We start from the raw sequence: 19,786 nt of genomic DNA, 5'->3' as shown, positions 1-19,786 counted from the left end.
ATTATGGTATTCTGTCAATAGATTGTAATAGTTGTACGTATTTTTTATTTGGTTAATTTTTTTACGGGATACATAAAAAAATGCGTACATGGGTAGGTACCTATTACAAGATTTATAAAATAGTATGTAATTTTAAAATCTTGGTAAGAAAACTTTTTTTAAACAGTCAGTCAGTTCAGTTTTAAGAATGAAATGTTCTAGAAACCTAGTACATAAAAATGGTATTAAACTTTATTCTACAATATAAAATAATCGAGGCTTCTAATGAAGCATACTTAGAAAGCTCCATTGAAGGAGTTACTGAGATAATTGCGAAAAACTTTGAAAGAAGAATTGTGAGATTTCTAAAAATGTTTCACCAACTCAATGGAGAATGCTATGTTTACGGTGTCAAGTATTATAATTGAATTCTGTTTTTGCAAGATTTAGAGACGGTTTTGAATTACACTATTTTTTAACTAGATAGGTATAGTTATGTATAGTTTATTTTGGTATCAATAATTAATTTTCCGTTTTTTGTGGAGTTTTCTCTGTTTGCTTCTGATACCCTCAATTAGATAAATGTAAAATTCATTTTAAATTAAGATATATTCACTGCCATATAAAATAACCATACGTTTCTTACTTTAAAAAACATGAGATTTGTACAAAAAAATAATACAGATGTTGAGTTTGAAAGTAATAGAACGATTATGAGATCTGTCTTTTTTATTTACTATAATGTTATTCATTTACAAATAAAATAAAATAAGTCCTACTGAATCGCATGAATGCAATTTTTCATTAGGTGCTTATAACTAAGATCTTATAAATAATATACATATTGAATATTTTTAATTAAGTGCATTTAAAGGCATTGAACTTGCAAAATAAAAACCGGTTGTCTTAAAGCGCTTAACACAAATAAATAGAAACATATTTTTTATAATGAATTCTATTCGTAGAATTATTTTGGTAAATGAATCTTAATATTTATACAAGATTATTTTCTTTTCAGATCCTTTTCGAAACGAGTCAGCATTAGCTCCGACGATCCATTTCGGTGGTATTCTGCGAGTAGCTGAAGAAGTCACAATAGACTGATCACGCGACAAGATGGTTGGAATAAAGCAGAACCCGTGGACTCCCACCAAGAGAAGGGGGCCCATAGCAGCTGAAAGCAGCAGTCCAGGTCCAGCTGCTGTAGCTTTACCATCACTAATTGGTAAATATTTATTTTATTTCAATTACAATAAAATTCTGATTCAAGAAATATTAAAAAGAAACCAAATTCGCATTATTTGAGGAAAAAAGGTTTTTCATTAAATATTTTTTTTTATTCTAAATGGCAATATGACATGTTATTACAGTTTATATTTTTATGATATATTTTAACTGTTATAAATTATGAAGTGTAATGTTTTACAAGCACATGAGTTTTCTATGTTTCTAAAATCACTGTGAATATAAATATAACCGATATTTGAATTGGTTGTAACAATATATTCAAACTGTAAAAAAAATGTGTCCGGGCGGATGGAAGATACAGTTCTATGTGTGAAATAAAACCAGGAACATGGACTAGTGGTTTCAGCTCGATAGCTACTCTAAGGTAAAAGTCCTGAATATAGAAATTGAATGGAAATAAGTACGCGTCATTGTATGGTGATTGACCCGTTCGCCTATCATTCTCGAGGTCCTGGGTTCGACTTTTGGCAGAGTGGATGTAAAACATTGATTTTTAAAACAGCGTTCCTGGGCTGGCACCTAAAGTATAAAACTGATCTCCTTACCTTCTTGAAACAGATTGTCAAGCTATGCTGCATTTGGTTTACCAATGCAGTCCCTATGCACCACTTGCAAATATACAAGCCATAAAGGAGACGTATATTCCGTGCTCAGGGAAGTCCTCAGTAAAAGATGTCCACTGACAGGGGCACCCGCAATCAAAAACCTCAGGCCCCAAACACGTCCGGTGACTCCTGTTTAGTAATGGATTAATTATCCCCACCTTCCCTTAGATCGGGACAAAGACGGCACAGACATGAGTTCCGCACCTCAACCAGCATGGACGGATTTTTTAGACCATAGGCAGGCTACCTATCCGGCCATCAGGTTTGGGTAGGCTAGCCGGATATCTGGTATCCAGCAAAACCACTATCCAATTCATCACTACTCTCTACACTGCCTCTAAAATCAAGTGGCAAATTCAACAAACAAAAGAAATAAAATATTTACCAATTATGCAACAGTTAGTATCGTGATGTTTCGTTTTGCTGGTTGATTAAATTCTCTTCTTAATATATATTAATCCTAGAGGTGGGGGTCAGTGCTATTCAAGCTCCTGACGTCACTGCGACCTGTGAAGATCTATTGTGATGGGTCCCCGTGAATAGTTCTCGCCTTCTAAACCCGGGTCTATAAAGAGCCTGGCTATTATGTGGAAGGCGAGAGATCTCATTTTGCTAAATCTCCCCCTTCAAGTCCAGATCCGTATCGGGCTATTAGGTAGGAGGCGAGCTCTTTAACATCCTCAGGTTTAACCAGTGGTCCCCCGAAGAAGAGGCTCTTTTTATTATGTAAAGCATCACATTCACATAGAATGTGTACAGATGTTGATCAACTGCACTGCAGAACCTACATCTAGAAGTTTCGGAAAGGTTTATTCTTGCAAGGTGTTTGCTCAATCTGCAGTGCCCTGTAAGGGCTTTAGTGATTACCCTCACATGATTTCGGCTGAGCTTTATTAGGTCAAAAGCAAAACATTGCGAGTACCCTTTTAATTGAACCCTAATTCAACAAACAATAAAATTCTCTGTCTGCTAAAATGTTTTCTTTTATGGTTATCCTTTTTCAATTCAAAAGTTCTTATTTTATGATTACAAATAACGACATTATTTCTATAAATAACTATTATCAACCTGAATTCGTAAATCACATGGCATCACGAATTCTTTGTGTACATTCGCAAAATACATAGAATACCTTTAAGTAAATTATTTTGCATGAAATTTATGTTCCAAACGAAACATGGCTTGCTAGATTAAAATACCCGTATGCAGAGACAAAACTTAAGGTGAGGAAAGTACATTCTAATTTCAAATGCAGAGAATAACCCGAAGGTGAAGACAATAGAATGTACTCTCCTCACCTTAAGGTTTGTCTCTGCATACACAAAACTTAAGGTGAGGAAAGTAAATTCTAATTTCAAATGCAGAGAATAACCCAAAGGTGGAGACAATATAATGTACTCTCCTCACCTTAAGGTTTGTCTCTGCATACGGGTATAAGATTTTTATAGCGTTATTGTTACACTATTAATATTAGATTCAAATAAATATTTAATTTCATACTCTCAAACTGATTCGGGTTCGTTAAAGCGGTGAAATGTATGCCTCGATTCAGGCTTCGTCATCATCATCATTCCCTTTCCGCACCTAATGGTGCATAGGGCACTGCATTGGTCCACCAATCGCAGCGTGTCTCGATCATTTTTATAACATGAAGGTAAGATGATCAGTCTTACGCTTCTGCTGCCAGTCCAGGATTATGAAATAATCTTGTGTAAAAACACCATTTTTAAAATAAATATTTCATGTCAATCGAACCCGAAACCTCTTGCATGGTAGACAAACGCGCTGACCACTACACCACGAAGCCGATTCAGGCTTACCTAAGAAAAACCATCTTAAAAAACTAAACTTTAAAAAAATATATATTTCATACATTTCTAGCTAAGATTTACAATCATTATTTCTATCGAGCGTTTAATCGAAAGACAAAAACAAAAAAACCATCCCATCGTAGGGGTAGACAAAAAGGATGGAACTTTTTTCAAGAGAGGAGTTAAAGACTGTATTTTCCTTAGTGGTAGAGATTTGAGTGAGAAACTCCTTGATAATTTTCCAAATGTTTGAGTCTGTGGGTGTGTGGCGTTTTGCTTACCTGTTGGGGTCTCTCTGTACACGCTGTGTGTAACTTTTGTACTCACAGACGTGTGCGTGATGTAGGATTAGGCTATCTTCCTTTTTACCTGCATCCATCCGCTCGGGGCCTCGCGTCCCTGTTGGAGCCTGCAATCGGTCCCGTCGGTGCCTTATGGCCTCTCGCTCAACACCCTACTACGTTCTTTTCAGAAGGTGGCGGGGAAAAGGATTCATATATATATATATTTTATCACACAAGAAATAAGGCTTACTTACATGGATAACACTATTTATTTTATAAGAAACTGGCGTGTAATGCAAAGATATTTTATAATACATTCAATAAAATCTAACTTAATTCAAATTTACATCTAACACGTGTTTTATAGAAGACTAATTTTATGTGAGGAAGCACTGCAGTTGAATTTCGGACAAGGAGAGAAAAGCGGGCCTTGAACTTCGCGCTTTTTATAGCCTTTGTTCTTGTCTCCCTCTGCTTCCGGCTGGGTATCGAACCGCAGGCTGGTAACTTAACGAGCTGCGTTTGCTTGTGTGGTTTCGCTCCTTGGTAGGTCCTTGAGGATTGTCTATGACGGAGGCGCCACAAGTTTACTGTTTACCATATTAATGTACTACATATTTGTTTTTTATTTTTATTATTATTGTTGTGTTTATGATCCTATATAATATTTGTCATGATGTACTCTTGTGTCAAATCAACACAGGACTTTTATTCCCATGGAGTTGGGACTTTTGTCTTGAGTAAATAAATAAATATCACTCTGTCATTACATACAGACCTCGCTTCCTCTACATTATTAGATTTTTTCGTGAACGATTGTTTCCGCTTTTGACATGTCCACCTTACGATTAAATAAATGATAATAAAGCTCCCTTGAGCTATAATATTTAAAAAGTGGCGCTATTGTGTGCCGCTATGAGGAAGTTCGGGCCTACGGGAAATCTTATAGAGAAAAATGTATTTTTACGCGTGGTAAAAATTAGAGCATTCAATTATACGGCAAAGTTTCTTGAAAATGTATAAAAAAACGGACCACTTTGACGTCACTAGTTCTTCCGAATCAACCAATGATAAGAGAGATGTGGTAGATTTCCGGTTTACGGTGAGTCAACTGACCAATCCGCAGAACTCATCGAGAAGAAGGGGAAGAGAATTTAAGACGTCACACGCGAAGTAATTTCAAAAGCACACTGAACTTCCTCATTATTTGAAGCGTGATTTAATTTAATATGCTTGTGTTTCTTTTTGAAATATTTGTATATTTATTTTTTCATGAAGATCATGCCTTATAATACATGCACCTAAGTATTATGTTTTAAAATCTGTCCAAATGGCCAATTTTACTGTTTTTTTTGACAAATATTTGAAAAAATAGATTGTAACAAATGAAAACATAAATATTAATTTGCCTATATACAAATGGTATTCATTTGCGCGTCAGTGAATCTTGGTACAGACCCGAGGTCAGAGAATTGTTAGCCATGCTGCCACATTTTCATTAACATTTTCTTTTCTTTTCTATCTAATTAAAAGATAAGCATAAATAATCCTTGTTTTTATTTAAACAAATTAATAATAATTTTATGATTGTAACCTCAAATTTAAGCAAAGGCGATTAAATAGCATAAACTGGCTGCAAATATCTACTTAAATGATAATTAATTGTAATGACATTCTTATTTTATAACACTGGCGCCAGATGCGAGAACAGTTTTACATTTGTGTAAATCAATTAATGTAGAAAACGGTAACATTAATAAAAAATCAAAATCGAATAAAAAACCTGAGCAATGGAATCACACTCGTAACGGTGTGATCACAGCAAATAACGCGAGGATGAATGGCGCCTCCAAACCAGAACCAACCAGCTAAGGGAAGGTAGCCCCGACAGATAAATCCACCAGAGAAGGCAACGGGAAACCACTCTGGTCATCTTTTCCCAGGAATCACTATGGCGAGTACATCCAATAAGCAGTTGTCCTGGCTGCGGAGTATTAGATGAGCCGAGATGCTTTGGCCGGAGTGATCGCCAACGGGGGGGGGGGACCTGACAAGGCACCACAAGAAGAATAACAAAAATCTTTTTTTAAAGTGGATTTTCAATGTTTATTAATGAAATAGAGAGTAATAAAAAATTAGATAAAATATATTTTTCATCAAGCCTTTAGGTATCCGAACCTGATGCCGTTTATCTCAATCATGTATTACAGGAAGGTACGATGGTCATGGAGCATGGATTAAAAACACTGGTTTATAAACATATGTTTTCATTTGATCTAATCATGTACAGGTCGATTATCTAGTGCTAGCACATTCGCAAAACTTACACAAAAACATTCTTAATGCACCGAATATTGATTTAAAAAACTTTCATATTCAATTTAATTTGATCATCCTAACTACTAACATGCACAACAATAATAAAATGTATACACTAAATAAGAGTACGCATTGTTTTTTATTTATATTATTTAATTGTGACTATAATTTATTGATATACATTTATAAAAACTTATTACTACTACGAGACTTCATTAATAACCTAATAAAATTATATTCGATTGTATTAAATTGCATCTATCTTAAATTAAATTGTTTTAAAATTAATCTTATTTAAATTCTAATAAACTGCTTTAATAACATATAATGAAAACTAAATTTTGGTCTATACACAAGTTTTAATTTTTCTTTTGCGACTATTGGAGTTCACATATAATTGGTGAAAGATGTTTAGTGTTATTATTTTTTATTTTATAAATTGTATTTATATTGCGATATCTTTTACTGTCTGTGAACTGAAAATAAATAAATGTGTTATGATTTTTTAAAAATCCTTTCAGGATTAGAGAGCAAAAGAAAAACAACAATCAATTTAGAAAGTTTCGTATTTTTATTTAATGACATGTCGCTCCCAAAAAAAATCTGTGGAAAATGGCGGCAGAAAAATTGAAAATGATGAACATAAAATATTATTGTTTATTAAAAATGAACTTGTGTAAAAATAAATTAATAAATGTATTACATTTTCTCAACCAATTGTATTTTTTTTCATATAAGTAGGTACACAATCTTCTAATCCAACACTGATTTTTTTTAAATTATAGGACATTGGGTTAAAATTTAATATAACCTTTTTAAAATCAACATCTAGTATATTTTTAATGCGTTTGTGTAAGTTTTGCGAACGCGACAGCTTTAGTTAATCGATAAGTATCTCGAAATAAAACCAATTATGTGATTTTCCTGCGTCATATTTGTTCCCTGTTTTAAAATGGTTTGAGTCTTCGCTAACGCTAGTTTTCTTCACAGGCAAAACACCTAACGAGTCCCAGAGGGCGCGCGCGCCCGCGTTCACATTTGGCGGGAAGTATACAAGTCACGACAAGGAGCAAGGTCCGGGGCCTGCTTCCTACAACACCGAAGGTATGACAGCTAAAGGTGAGTCTAACTGCATTAACATCTAATTTTATCAAATTTGTAATATTATATTAATACAAGAAACAGTGGAAGTCCTCTATGATGTGATATAAGCGCCTCTGTACTCTGAATTAATGTCGCTTCTAGCGCCAACACTAAGGTGCGGCAGCGACGATAACTGTTAGTTGTAAACTTTGGACTTCAGAGTGAAAAAAGTTACTTCCAAAATATTAAAGTTTTGTTTTATAATGTTATTTTCCTCGTCACTACGAGTCACTGTCACATTGGTTAATGCGTTTTACTACACGCAAAGGGTTTTCGGTTCACTACCCGTAAAGTTCAACATGGGCTTTTTTATTATTACTATAATTCATAATCTCGGAAGTGGCATCTGAAACATAATACTGAGAACTTAAACAAAATTAATCAATTTATATATCCAATGCAGTGCCCTATGCACCATTATTTAAAATTGCTGTAAAAATATGAGATAAATGATCATTTCCAAATCTGTCTCGCCATCTGTTGTTTTTTAACGGAATTTAAATTATGTCGTATTTATTTTTATCTGTCTTCATATTCTTGCGGCCAGTACGAAAAGCCACCATTAAATAAAGTCCCGGGTTCGATTACCGTCGCTTTTAATTATTTATTTAAAACACGGAATTCGCAATTACATTAAATTTATTTTTTTTTGTCCGGACTCAATAGAAAATTCCGTGTTAAGTCGGGATTAAATATTAAAAATCAACTTAACCCAAACGTGTCCATCGTCATCATCATACCATGTCCGCTCTCTAGTTGGAGCATATGGTGTCCAAAAAGTGAATCCAGGCATCTCTATCAGCAGCTACCTCCTGTGCATCCTCCCGAGTCAGGTTCGCGTCCCGTAGTTTCTGACATGAACTGCCGACGAACAGTCAGCAGCGGACTTCCAGGACGTCGAAAACTTGATGTCTTGTAAAGTAGACAAGCGCGGTTAAGGCTCTCGGGAGGCAACCGCAGTGTATGGCTTAGCCAACCATATCACCTCCGCTCGGTGACGGTTAGGTTGTCTGCGTCTGTTCTCATATTTCTACGGACCTCACAAAATTATGTTAATTAACGTTTTAAACATGGACTTCTCCCAATCAATAGATTATATTATCTATTTTTCAACCATAATCTTACAAATGTCGCTTATGTCGCGTGACACAGAACGCTTTCACACAAAACCTGATAATAGTACGTTTCCTGTATTAATATGTATTATATTCATTTGATTTTATATCTTTAATATAATCGGCAATCTTTTGCTTTAATTATGTAGGGTGCAACATTACTAAGGTGGAAGGTTGTATCGATGGATGGCTAAGTAAGCACCTAACTATTGCACACCTAATTAAAACTGCTAACTTGTTATAAATGCATCTTGATAAATTTGTAATGCATTGCTAGATATAAAAAAAGATAATTCTAATACTGTATTTATGAATAACTAACGATTGCAATATAGATTGGAGATAAACTTTACATCATGGACTACGTAAAATATATTTTTTTAACATTATTTAACAAATACATGGATAAATAAACTTTTACTTTCATGTCAGCCATTATAGTTTCAAATAAGTTAATAATTCATAATTTTGTTGTAAAAATTAATCAATATTTTTTTTTTCTTGGTGGCTCCAAATAGCTTTAAACAGCTATTTATAATTTCATAATTTAAATCAAATACTTATATTTAGAAGGATCAAACATCAATGAGAGAAAAACAAAGTAGTTTTAAGTTTTTCATCGCAAATTTGTAGATATTTAAATTTTGCACAATACTTTTAAATATCTTATTTTGTCGTTTAATGGAAAAAAGTATGTATTAGAATACAAATAGATTATAATTACCACTGAGATTTCACACAATTTCATATTTTTTTTAAATACAACCGATAAACAGCAATCAATGTATTGTCTTTGAAAAAAAAACTTCAGTACAGTTTAATTACCTCTAAGCTAGTTTTTTGACCTCACGTGGTGCATGCTAATTTTCTCCTTTCCCGTTTGACCAAATTTGTGTTTAATAATAAGCTAATGAGTCAGAAATTGATTTACTAAGGCACGGTCGAAACTTCTTGAATATTCTGTGCAATATATTGGCAACCTTCGTAAAGTTGATGTTGTTGGTTGAGCGTCGGACGTAGGTGTGAAATAGTCGCTTGTCCATATCAGGCAACCGGCGGATTATGCTGGGTAGGACCGAGTCCACCCACGGCACCTTCTATCTCCCGGCAAACGTCACTAGAGACATATGGCGGGACAAGTCCTAATTGGAAGACGCTGAGACGATAAATTTACTGAATAAACTTAGAATAAATCACCAAGAAGAAGTTTTGTAGGTAAATCAGATAATACTAATTACATAATTACATAGCCAAATGAAAAAATTCTATAAATGTATCGATTTTGACATTCACCCAACTTTTTTATAAATGCAACATCCTTTTATTACCAGAAAAGTAACAAGAAACAGTTTTATCTGAGCTTGTAGAAACAATGTAAATATGGCTATTATTGCAAACACAATATTCATAACATTAACCATGGTGCAAGTTAAACGTTAAATAGTTAATACACAAATAACAAAGAGTAATTCTAACATTAACTTTGACATAAAAGCAAATAAGCAAACTAGTGTTATGCCCTCAAGAGTTTCAAAGTAGCTTAGCGGAAGAAAACATGGAGTAAAGGTCAAGGAAACCTTAAGGTCTCAAAGTATAAGAGCTTTGACCAAATAAGGTAAAGATATTATATAGTAAATTCAGCGTCGAGGTTGATTTTGCGCTATACGAAATCGTAAATAGTCCCTCAACCACCACCGACTGTGAACCCGGAGATGGAAAAATCGTGGGTTAGTGTTTAGTAGGATTTTACTTATAGTTTTGGAGGGCAGGTAAGGCGACTGGTACCAGCGCTTCTCTGCATGCGCGCCCTCGCTCTCCCAAGTCCGCCCCGACACCGGCTCCAGGAGACTATGAAGCCCACGCAGCAGTTAAGGTTGTGAAAGAAGCAGCGCCTAAATATACCTTCGGGATCAAGCCACCCTCGAAACCCGCCGCGGCACAATCACCCGGTATGGTTCAGTTTCTGTTTTGTATCACTTTTGCCTGTAGCATGGATGTGTTTGAAACAAATATGCATCTTTTGCTCCAAAATGTTTCGTCCAACACTTTTCTCTTTTGCCACCGGTACGTTTGATGATGTTAATTGCTTATACCTGCAATATTTTCGTGCTTTTTTTATGGTGTGTTATAATGTCATAAAAGAAATAGTCTTACATTATGGCCCTTTTATTTAAAATGTTTGTTAGATGTACTAAAAATGCATGTTTCTTATTCGTGAACTTACGATACTGATAATATTATACTAGTTCAATGATATTTTTTCCAATTTAGGATACGGTAGTATCTCCACCGTAGAGAAGTGATTACTTTGGAAGTGAGATTTGTCTTATTTCACATTTGTCAAGTAACGTAGTGTTGAGTCTTGGGAAAGCCAATTTGCTGCGATGCGAGATTTTTATATACAATACCGTATTGCACCCCACTTTTGAATCTGTCTAATATATCTTACATACGGATGTGTGGAAAATGTATACATAAATATTATAGTACATATGTTCAATAAATAAATAAAACTTGTAATAAAAGGAGGGACTGATAGGTTTAATCTTTGCCCATTATTTAAAATTGCAAAAACAAGACTTGCCTTATTTATGGTTCACCGCCATGTTTTATTGTATAGAAATTGTCTTAAATTACATGACGAGGAAATAAATCTAAGGTCATTAAAACTTCCCACTGATAGATGAAAAAATTGTATCGCTAATATTATGGGCCCACACTTGATTCAGCAATCAAATCATCAACCATAATCAATCTTCGTAGGTTTCGAATAATTATTGGAAATAAGATAGTTATTAAAGAGAAAGCTATTTTTTCTAATCTTAGTTTAAGAGGTGATGGGTATATAAAGTATTAATTTCAGAATCATGCATGCCTATGTGCGTAAACTGAATAAATATAACTTTTAACAAGCCCAACATTATAAATACATGAAAACACGTTCATTTGTGATTTAAAAATGATATGTCCTTAGGTCAATAATTTATTTTACTATTCGCATCGTGTCGGCGCAGAAAAAACTTCCCTTTAAACACAAAAAATCACAGTGGCTTGCGTTCTACGAGTATAATAGGCTACGAGTATATAAGCCGGTTGGAATGACAGCATAAAATTTAGCACTCTTTTGGGTAATTGATGGGACTGAGGTGATTTCAACATCGACTACAAGCCAACTGCAAAATTATTTATAACACTTTTTTTTTTTTTTAACACCGCAGTTCGCCTTTTATTGTACACTGTAATCATTAAATATACCAACTACATTAAATGCTAAATTATATATACCTACTACATTGGTACGCGAAATGATAAAATTAAAATAAAACAAATTTTGTTCAAAATTATACATAATGAAAACCAACAATAAAAGTGGAGAAAAAAATAAAATAGAAAACGAAAATTTAGATGAGAAACAAAATACACTTATATATTAAGAGGAAACTAAAAATAATTAACGTTAATTTAATGTAAAAAGTGAGATTCAAGACGTTTTTTGATTTGTGAATCATTCGTGTTAAAAATATCAACAATTTTCTTACATTTATTGGCAATAATTGCCAACCTTATTAATAACGTTATTGTAATTGACGTTGGTTCGGCAGTTTTCTCCCAGAAATGACATTTGTTGCCTTGTACATCTTTGTGGCACATGAAACCTTGTTAATTGTACAATTTCTAGATTGTTTAGAGATATGACTATTTTATACAGTAACATGAAACTTGTGTGAAGGAAATTGTCTTGTGAGATTTATTACTAACATAAAAAGTAGAACGTTATTTTTCCTAATGCCTACCCTTGCACACGACTGGTAAAAAAGGAATTAATTTTTTAATCAATTTTGCCATAATTCTATTCAATATTTTAATTTTAATTGATATACATACGAGTATGCGTAGTAAAAATAATGAAAATTAAAAGACATAACATTTAAGTAATTTTAAAAAGAAAAGTATTTGTGAAATAGAACTCTAGTTCAAAAACACATGTCCAGAGTTCTAACTCTGGACAAGTGTTTTTGACTCGATAGCTACTCTCAGGTTAAATCCTGAAAACAAAAATTGAGTGGAGTTAAGTCCGCCTCTTAGTGGTTTGGTTGTGGTGTATTTGAGGATATTAGAAGCAAATTTAGAAATCTCCACCAAAAACGGAAAATTAGTTATTGATGTCAAAATAAACAATACATAAAAACCTAACTACCTAATAATAGCGTAAATCAAAACCGTGTCTAAATCTTTCAAAACCAGATTTCAATTATGCTACTTGACACCGCAAACTTAGCATTCTGCATTGAGGTGAAGTATAATTAAAAATATCACAATTCCTTTTTTCAGTTTTTCGCAAATATTTTAGTAAATCCTTCAATGGAGATTTCTGAGATTGCTTCTAATACCCTATTTTTTTTCAACTTCCTTCCATAGTCTCTAAGATAGGGGGCGTAGTGGTGATTTCCTTTAAAAAAGAAAGTGATGACGTCGATGGATTAATTTGGCATATTTCAGCGCCGAATGTTTACCACGTCGGAAACTGCAACGGGTCAGGAGTAGGAGGAGGATCTCCAGCCTACAGCATGAGCGGCAGGGCCCGGGAGGTGGCTCTACCGGGGGCCTTGCTCCCCGGGCCGGGCACGTACGAGGGCCATAAGCTGGAGGCCGTGGGGCGTCGCCCGCCGTCCTACACCATGGCCGCGCGCCCCAAGCGGACGGACGATACGCAGACCCCCGGGCCAGGGAACTACTCCCCCGAGAAGGTAGAAAACCTGATAGTTTTAACATGTCGAATAGACAAATAATGGCATAGTCTTCATTATTCTCCTAGTGGTGCATAATGTTCCATTATGCATGAAACTTCATTAATTCTAATGAATAGTTAAGTGCACAATCATCATCATCATTTTTTATCCGCACAACTAGATGCTAATAAAAAATGTATTTAAATAAGAATTTTTCTTTCTGTTTCCAAGCGGATAAAGAATACAGTTCTGTGTGCGAAATAGAACAAGACAAGTGTTTTCGACTTGATGGCTGCTCTTAGCTAAAAATTCTGAATAAGAAAATCGAGTAGAGATAAGTCCATCTCGTCGTGAAGTGGTTGACTCGTTCGCCTACCATTCTTGAGTTCATGGGTTCGATTCCTGACAGGGTTGAAATGAAAAACGGATTTCTAAGACTTTTTGAACGGTATTCGTTCATTGTTCCTGGACTGGCGCCTGTAGCGTAAGACTAATCACCTTACCTTCATGTAACAGATTATCGAATTACGCTGCATTTGATTTATCAATGCAATGCCTTACACACCACTGGATGCGGAAAGGGGAATGATGATGATGATTTGCATATGATTTTGCTGGAGTTATATTTACATTGGTTTGGAAACCCTCAAAAACTTACTAAAATAATACTCGTAACTAAACGTAAAATAAAATTTTAGTTGCGTGAAATAAATGGTTTTATTTTTATATGAAAATCCGTGAATTTTTCACAAGTCAGGTCGGATATAAAGAACTGGTGGCTTCCAAATAGATATTCAAGAGTTTTATGATATTTTTGTTAGAAAATTAGCTTATTTATCATGTCCAATCAATTTCATTCCAGTCGCTAAAGAATTCACTTTCCTCTTTGCCGCAATCTAACAAAGTGCTTATTCTTACGTTCTTCTTTCTGCGCATAAATAATAGGGCTACCAGAGTACACAAAGCTCCTTGGGGCAGCTTTTCTCGTTCGGCACCTCGCAATTTTTCTTAAATGTTGGCACCACCAAGGGGACTGGTATATGTTTTGCGGTATTTTAAGGAAAAACTACCCAAACACATCTTTAACGATTTTTGATTTATTTCTATATCTGCATGCAAAATGGTATTTATGTTTCTTATAAGCTGAACCATATTTACACTTAATTAATTAAATTAATATTTCACCATAATTAATTTTCTTTATCTTGCCTATCTTCATCCCCACATCAAAACAAAATTACAACATCATTTGGTATAATTATGCTGATTTTTTCAATCATGCTGCAGTTTAATTAAGTAATTATGGCTAAACATCCTAACCTAACTTAACCACTATATTAAATGACTTATTACTAATGAGTAGACATTTCGACTAAACTTGCATGAATTAATATTTGCTAACAATACTTGCTTCAGGTGTATGTGAACCAGAGAGCTTCTCCTGCCCATACCTTTGGTATTAAACACTCTTCTTTTCTTGGAACTCAGCTTTCTGATCTGACCACTGAGGCAGATCTATACTAGCTTTGCTATATTCTTCCCAGGTTAGTGAAAAACCTAGAACTGTACTTCATTTTGCATTAAAAATACTTTTGGCTTTTATTTTAAATTTAAATTTCATCATTACATTTTTCAGCTCAAAACTGCTGCGATTATTGGAATCATCTTTATAACTACTACTAACATCAGTTTCTTCTTCCATCTCACCTCTGCTGTCTGCTTTGGTTTACGAAGAATGTGCTTTAAATTTTACTAGTGGTATTCAAAACTTTGTGATTGTGCATCAAATACTAATACTGCCATTTCCTTATTAGTATAGGTGTTTGTGATAATGTTACTGTACTTAATAAATTGATATTGCAAAATGTATCATAATCAAATTGCCTTGTTCTTTGTTGTTGTTTTTACATTATAATCAAATGTATAGTACCATAACAAAATGTACAAAGTATAATATTTATCCCATAGATATTATTATTTGTAGTTGTAAAATAAGATACCTGATATATTGTTTAATTAGCATTTATAAAATATAAAACATAAAATAAAATAATGTTTTTTTTTTTCAAAAGGCTGATAAATTAATGCTCGACCACGCACCAAAGTATTCCTTTGCCTGCAAGCTTTCTTCGGAAAAACCTCTCGATACCCCAGCACCTAACGCATACAATCATGACAAGGCTGATAAGGCTATTCTGGAAAGTTCTCCAGCGTATTCATTCAGGATCAAAGGACAGGATCATAGGCCTGATAATACTCCAGGTCCTAACGTTTATGCACCAGAAAAATCTGATAAAATTTTAGATCATGCGCCAATGTACTCCTTTGGCATTAAAACTCCCCACGAGAAACCTTTTGATACACCAGCACCGAATGCGTATAATCACGATAGAGCAGATAAAGCTATCCTAGATAGCTCTCCAGCATATTCGTTTAGGATTAAAGGACAAGATCATAAGCCTGATATCACACCAGGACCTAATGTGTACGCACCAGAAAAATCTGATAAAATGCTAGATCATGCTCCAATGTACTCGTTTGGCATAAAAGCTCCTCATGAGAAACCAATCGATACCCCAGCTCCTAACGCATATAATCACGATAGGGCTGACAAAGCTGTTTTGGAAAGCTCTCCTGCATATTCATTCAGAATACGAGGACAAGATCATAGACCTGATAATACACCGGGTCCTAATGTTTACGCTCCCGAAAAATCTGATAAAATGTTGGATCATGCTCCAATGTATTCATTCGGTATTAAATCTCCTCACGAAAAACCATTAGATACACCTGCTCCCAACGCGTATAACCATGATAGAGCTGATAAAGCTATTTTAGAAAGCTCTCCTGCATATTCCTTTAGAATAAAGGGACAAGACCATAAACCAGATAACATTCCTGGTCCAAATGCCTATGCACTCGAAGGATTAGATTCAGCTCCAAAATACTCATTTGGAATAAAAGCTCCCCATGAAAAACCTTTGGATACACCTGGTCCTAATGCTTACCAACCGGAAAAAGCGGATAAAGTAATGCTGGAAAGCTCTCCGGCTTACACAATGAGACCCAAAGGCTATGAAGGAAAGCCAAATGAAAATCCTGGTCCTAATGTATATGATCCACACGCGATAGATAATACACCAAAATATTCATTTGGTTTGAAGTTAGCCGAAGAAAAACCATTCAACACTCCTGGACCGAATGCGTATTGCCCACAAAAATCTGATAAAGTTATATTGGAAAGCTCACCGGCGTATACAATGAGGCCCAAAGGACTAGATGGAAAACCGAATGAAAATCCCGGCCCTAATGTATATGATCCAAATGCATTAGATAACACACCAAAATATTCATTCGGATTAAAACTGGCAGATGAAAAACCATTTAATACGCCTGGACCTAATGCGTATTGTCCTGAAAAATCAGACAAAGTTATACTAGAAAGTTCGCCAGCATACACAATGAGGCCAAAAGGGCTAGATGGAAAACCAAATGAAAATCCCGGTCCCAATGTATATGATCCAAATGCATTAGATAACACACCAAAATACTCATTCGGAATAAAACTGGCAGATGAAAAACCATTTAATACGCCTGGACCTAATGCGTATTGTCCTGAAAAATCAGACAAAGTTATATTGGAAAGCTCACCGGCATACACAATGAGGCCTAAAGGACTAGATGGAAAACCAAATGAAAATCCCGGCCCTAATGTATATGATCCAAATGCATTAGATAACACACCAAAATACTCATTCGGTATAAAACTGGCAGATGAAAAACCGTTTAACACGCCTGGACCTAATGCGTATTGTCCTGAAAAATCAGATAAGGTTATATTGGAAAGTTCACCTGCTTACACAATGAGACCAAAAGGACTAGACGGAAAACCAAACGAAAATCCTGGACCCAATGTATATGATCCAGCAACATTGGATAATACTCCCAAATACTCTTTCGGTATAAAATTAGCGGATGAAAAACCGATTAATACACCTGGACCTAACGCATACAATCCAGAAAAAGCTGACAATGCAACTATGGATGGTACGCCAAAATACACATTCGGAATAAAATGTTTCCCAGAACAGGCTTTCAACACTCCAGGTAAAATATTTTTAAATAATTATTTCCTATTGAGATTTTGATAAATTGGTATAACTAATTACATGTTAATATATTTCAGCACCCAATGTATATACAATGCCATCCGTTTTGAATACTCCCTTGTACACAATATCAGGACGGCATAAGCTCCCAGTTGACGATAGAATCGCAGTACCAGGACCAGGAAACTATTCCCCTGAAAAGTTCGTCCTCACATTCTCTCCAAAACATTCCTTTGGCCTCAAAATTCAAACTGAAAAATTCTCCGACACACCTGGTAAGTCTGAGATTTTTCAAATGCCTTAATTACTTCTTAGATTTCTAACAAAAATAAAACTTAATGTTTAAATAAGGAAATTATTACAGAATAGGCACATAATATCACAGATACATATTCTTCTGCATCAAAAATGCTGAGTAGGTACGGCATTAAATATGGACTGAGGACCAACCGTTTACAAAGTCTTAGAATCAAATATATAGAATAATAATAATAACAATTTATAAAATAGTTATTATTGCTGTTATAAAAAAGAAAAGTAGATGTTTTTTTAGCCGTAAAAATAAATAAAACACTGACTAAATCATATACAAATAGTTTAACGTGTTTTTGAATTACAGCTCCAAACGTATACCGCATTCCATCCGTACTCGACACCCCCATGTATACAATGTCTGGGAGGTTCAAGGTGCCAGATGATGACAGGGTAAAGGTGCCAGCGCCAGGAACTTACTCTCCTGAAAAGGTTATTTTATATGATTTACAGATTGGATTTTTTTTTTAAAGTTGAGCATAATTAAAACTTTTATTAAAAAATACTTTATTTTTTAATATTAAATTGCAGGTTGTTCTTGACACCCCTCCTGCGCACAGCTTTGGAATTCGTCATTCGCCTTATGTTAGCCAATTGAGAGCGGATCAGACCATTGTGGAAAATCAAGTTTATCAAGCTAACAAGACGCATGTGCAATCTCAAACACAAGTACACCAAGTCCGCTCAACAACGACAACGCACGAAACGGAACCAACTAGAATAACAACAGTTGAAACCATCCAAAAACCTGAAATTAACCGCCTTCCAGCTCCAGTAGATAACACTGAAATTAGGACAATAACTCGACCAGTTACCCCTACACAAATAGTAAACGGTAGTAATACATCTGAAAGAAATACAAGATCCGAAACGGTAACAAGATACGTTGAGCCCAGTCAGAGCAACAGCGTAAATACTCAAGTCACTACACGTGTACAACAAGTACAGCCCAGCGACGCAACTGTCACACGAAGCGTAGAAAAATACACCACCGAAAATCGGCCAACCGGCAACGGTGTTGCGAAAACTTCCACCACTTACGAAATACAACCTTCTATGAATGGAGCAACTACCAAAACAACGAGAACTTACACCACGGAAGTTCAGCCATCGCAGAAAAACGTTATTCGTACAGTGAAAACTTACGTTGTTTCCCCAACGCAGACACAAACTGTGCGAACGGAGACGTTTGTTCAACCCACTAAAGTGACGAGGACTTCCACGTCTTCTCAATCCACGCAACAGAGCGTCAAGGCGCAGCAGGCCCAAGTTAGATCACAAGCGACAGTACAGAAACAGTCCCAAAATGGAACCGTCACTGTACAAAAATACATATGTGCATCATAAAAAAATGCACAGGATATTCAAACGACAAAAAACTTTTATATTTTTAGCATTGTTTAACCTGAAAACTATGTAACACCCTAATAAAAATAAATATTTTCGCCAATCTTCCTTCGAAAGTACCGATTTCAGAAAAATCACGACTGAAGTAAAATTCCTATTCCGCGGTTTCAATTCCATAACTTTAAGGATTTGTAGACGTTACTTGCGACTAACCCACACAGGTTCTTTAGAGTTCTTCAGAACTGACCCAAAAACGAAGGCGGAACCCCTTCTTAACAAAAGCCTGTCTAACATCTAACAAACATTTTGTGAGTAAAAATATATAAAATGCTAAAAAAATTCTGCATGACATAAATTTAGTCACCTGCGATCATTTTGTTTAAGTTCACCTATCATTTACAAATTAAGTCCATCAATCGATATGTAAAATAAAATTGAAAATCACATCTATTGTTACATAATTTTTACATAAAATTTTATACGAAATGTGACGATTATTTTGTTACTAATAAAAGCTTTGAAAAACATATAGTTCTTTTGTTTTATTGGTATTTTATGGGTATTAATATAATAGATTTTTAAAGGTATTTCTGATTTTTAATGAGGTGCAAAATAAGAATTTTTGAATTATTCATTTATTACAAAGGTATAATTTTTTAAAATATTTTATAGTGATAAACTTTTATCAAATCATTTTCTAGATGACAAAAGGTAAATGTTAATTATTTTCTGGAAATTCCGTTAGATGTCGCTTAAATTGAGGAAAGTCTTGTCTTGGTGTCCC

The 19,786-nt window shown here is 34.7% G+C and overlaps 1 protein-coding gene across 8 annotated transcripts in view; it reads left to right on the top strand.

Moving 5' to 3' along the window:
* Positions 1 to 19,529, top strand: part of LOC148273533 (ciliary microtubule associated protein 1A) — a 56,852-nt gene extending 37,323 nt beyond the window's left edge. The window contains exons 2-9 of one of the 8 annotated variants that reach the window (XM_088238569.1): positions 998 to 1,204; positions 7,237 to 7,365; positions 10,274 to 10,453; positions 13,005 to 13,252; positions 15,307 to 17,341; positions 17,421 to 17,618; positions 17,963 to 18,087; positions 18,187 to 19,529. In XM_088238569.1, coding sequence (XP_088094695.1) covers positions 1,096 to 1,204; positions 7,237 to 7,365; positions 10,274 to 10,453; positions 13,005 to 13,252; positions 15,307 to 17,341; positions 17,421 to 17,618; positions 17,963 to 18,087; positions 18,187 to 19,002 — 3,840 coding nt within the window. In that variant the 5' untranslated portion in view covers positions 998 to 1,095 and the 3' untranslated portion in view covers positions 19,003 to 19,529. Of the gene's footprint in view, positions 1 to 997; positions 1,205 to 7,236; positions 7,366 to 10,273; positions 10,454 to 13,004; positions 13,253 to 14,650; positions 14,779 to 14,870; positions 15,115 to 15,306; positions 17,342 to 17,420; positions 17,619 to 17,962; positions 18,088 to 18,186 lie in introns of those variants that run through there. The other 7 variants (XM_088238572.1, XM_088238570.1, XM_088238575.1 and 4 more) reach the window with 7 other exon arrangements.
* Positions 19,530 to 19,786: the final 257 nt, after the last annotated feature.

This window comes from Micrasema longulum, unplaced genomic scaffold (assembly GCF_059751315.1).
Source record: "Micrasema longulum isolate JH-2025_06_02 unplaced genomic scaffold, ASM5975131v1 h1tg001921l, whole genome shotgun sequence".
In the NCBI taxonomy this organism is placed as follows: Eukaryota; Metazoa; Arthropoda; class Insecta; order Trichoptera; family Brachycentridae; genus Micrasema; species Micrasema longulum.
Note: the sequence above shows the minus strand (reverse complement) of the source record. Positions and strands in the feature narration are given on the sequence as shown.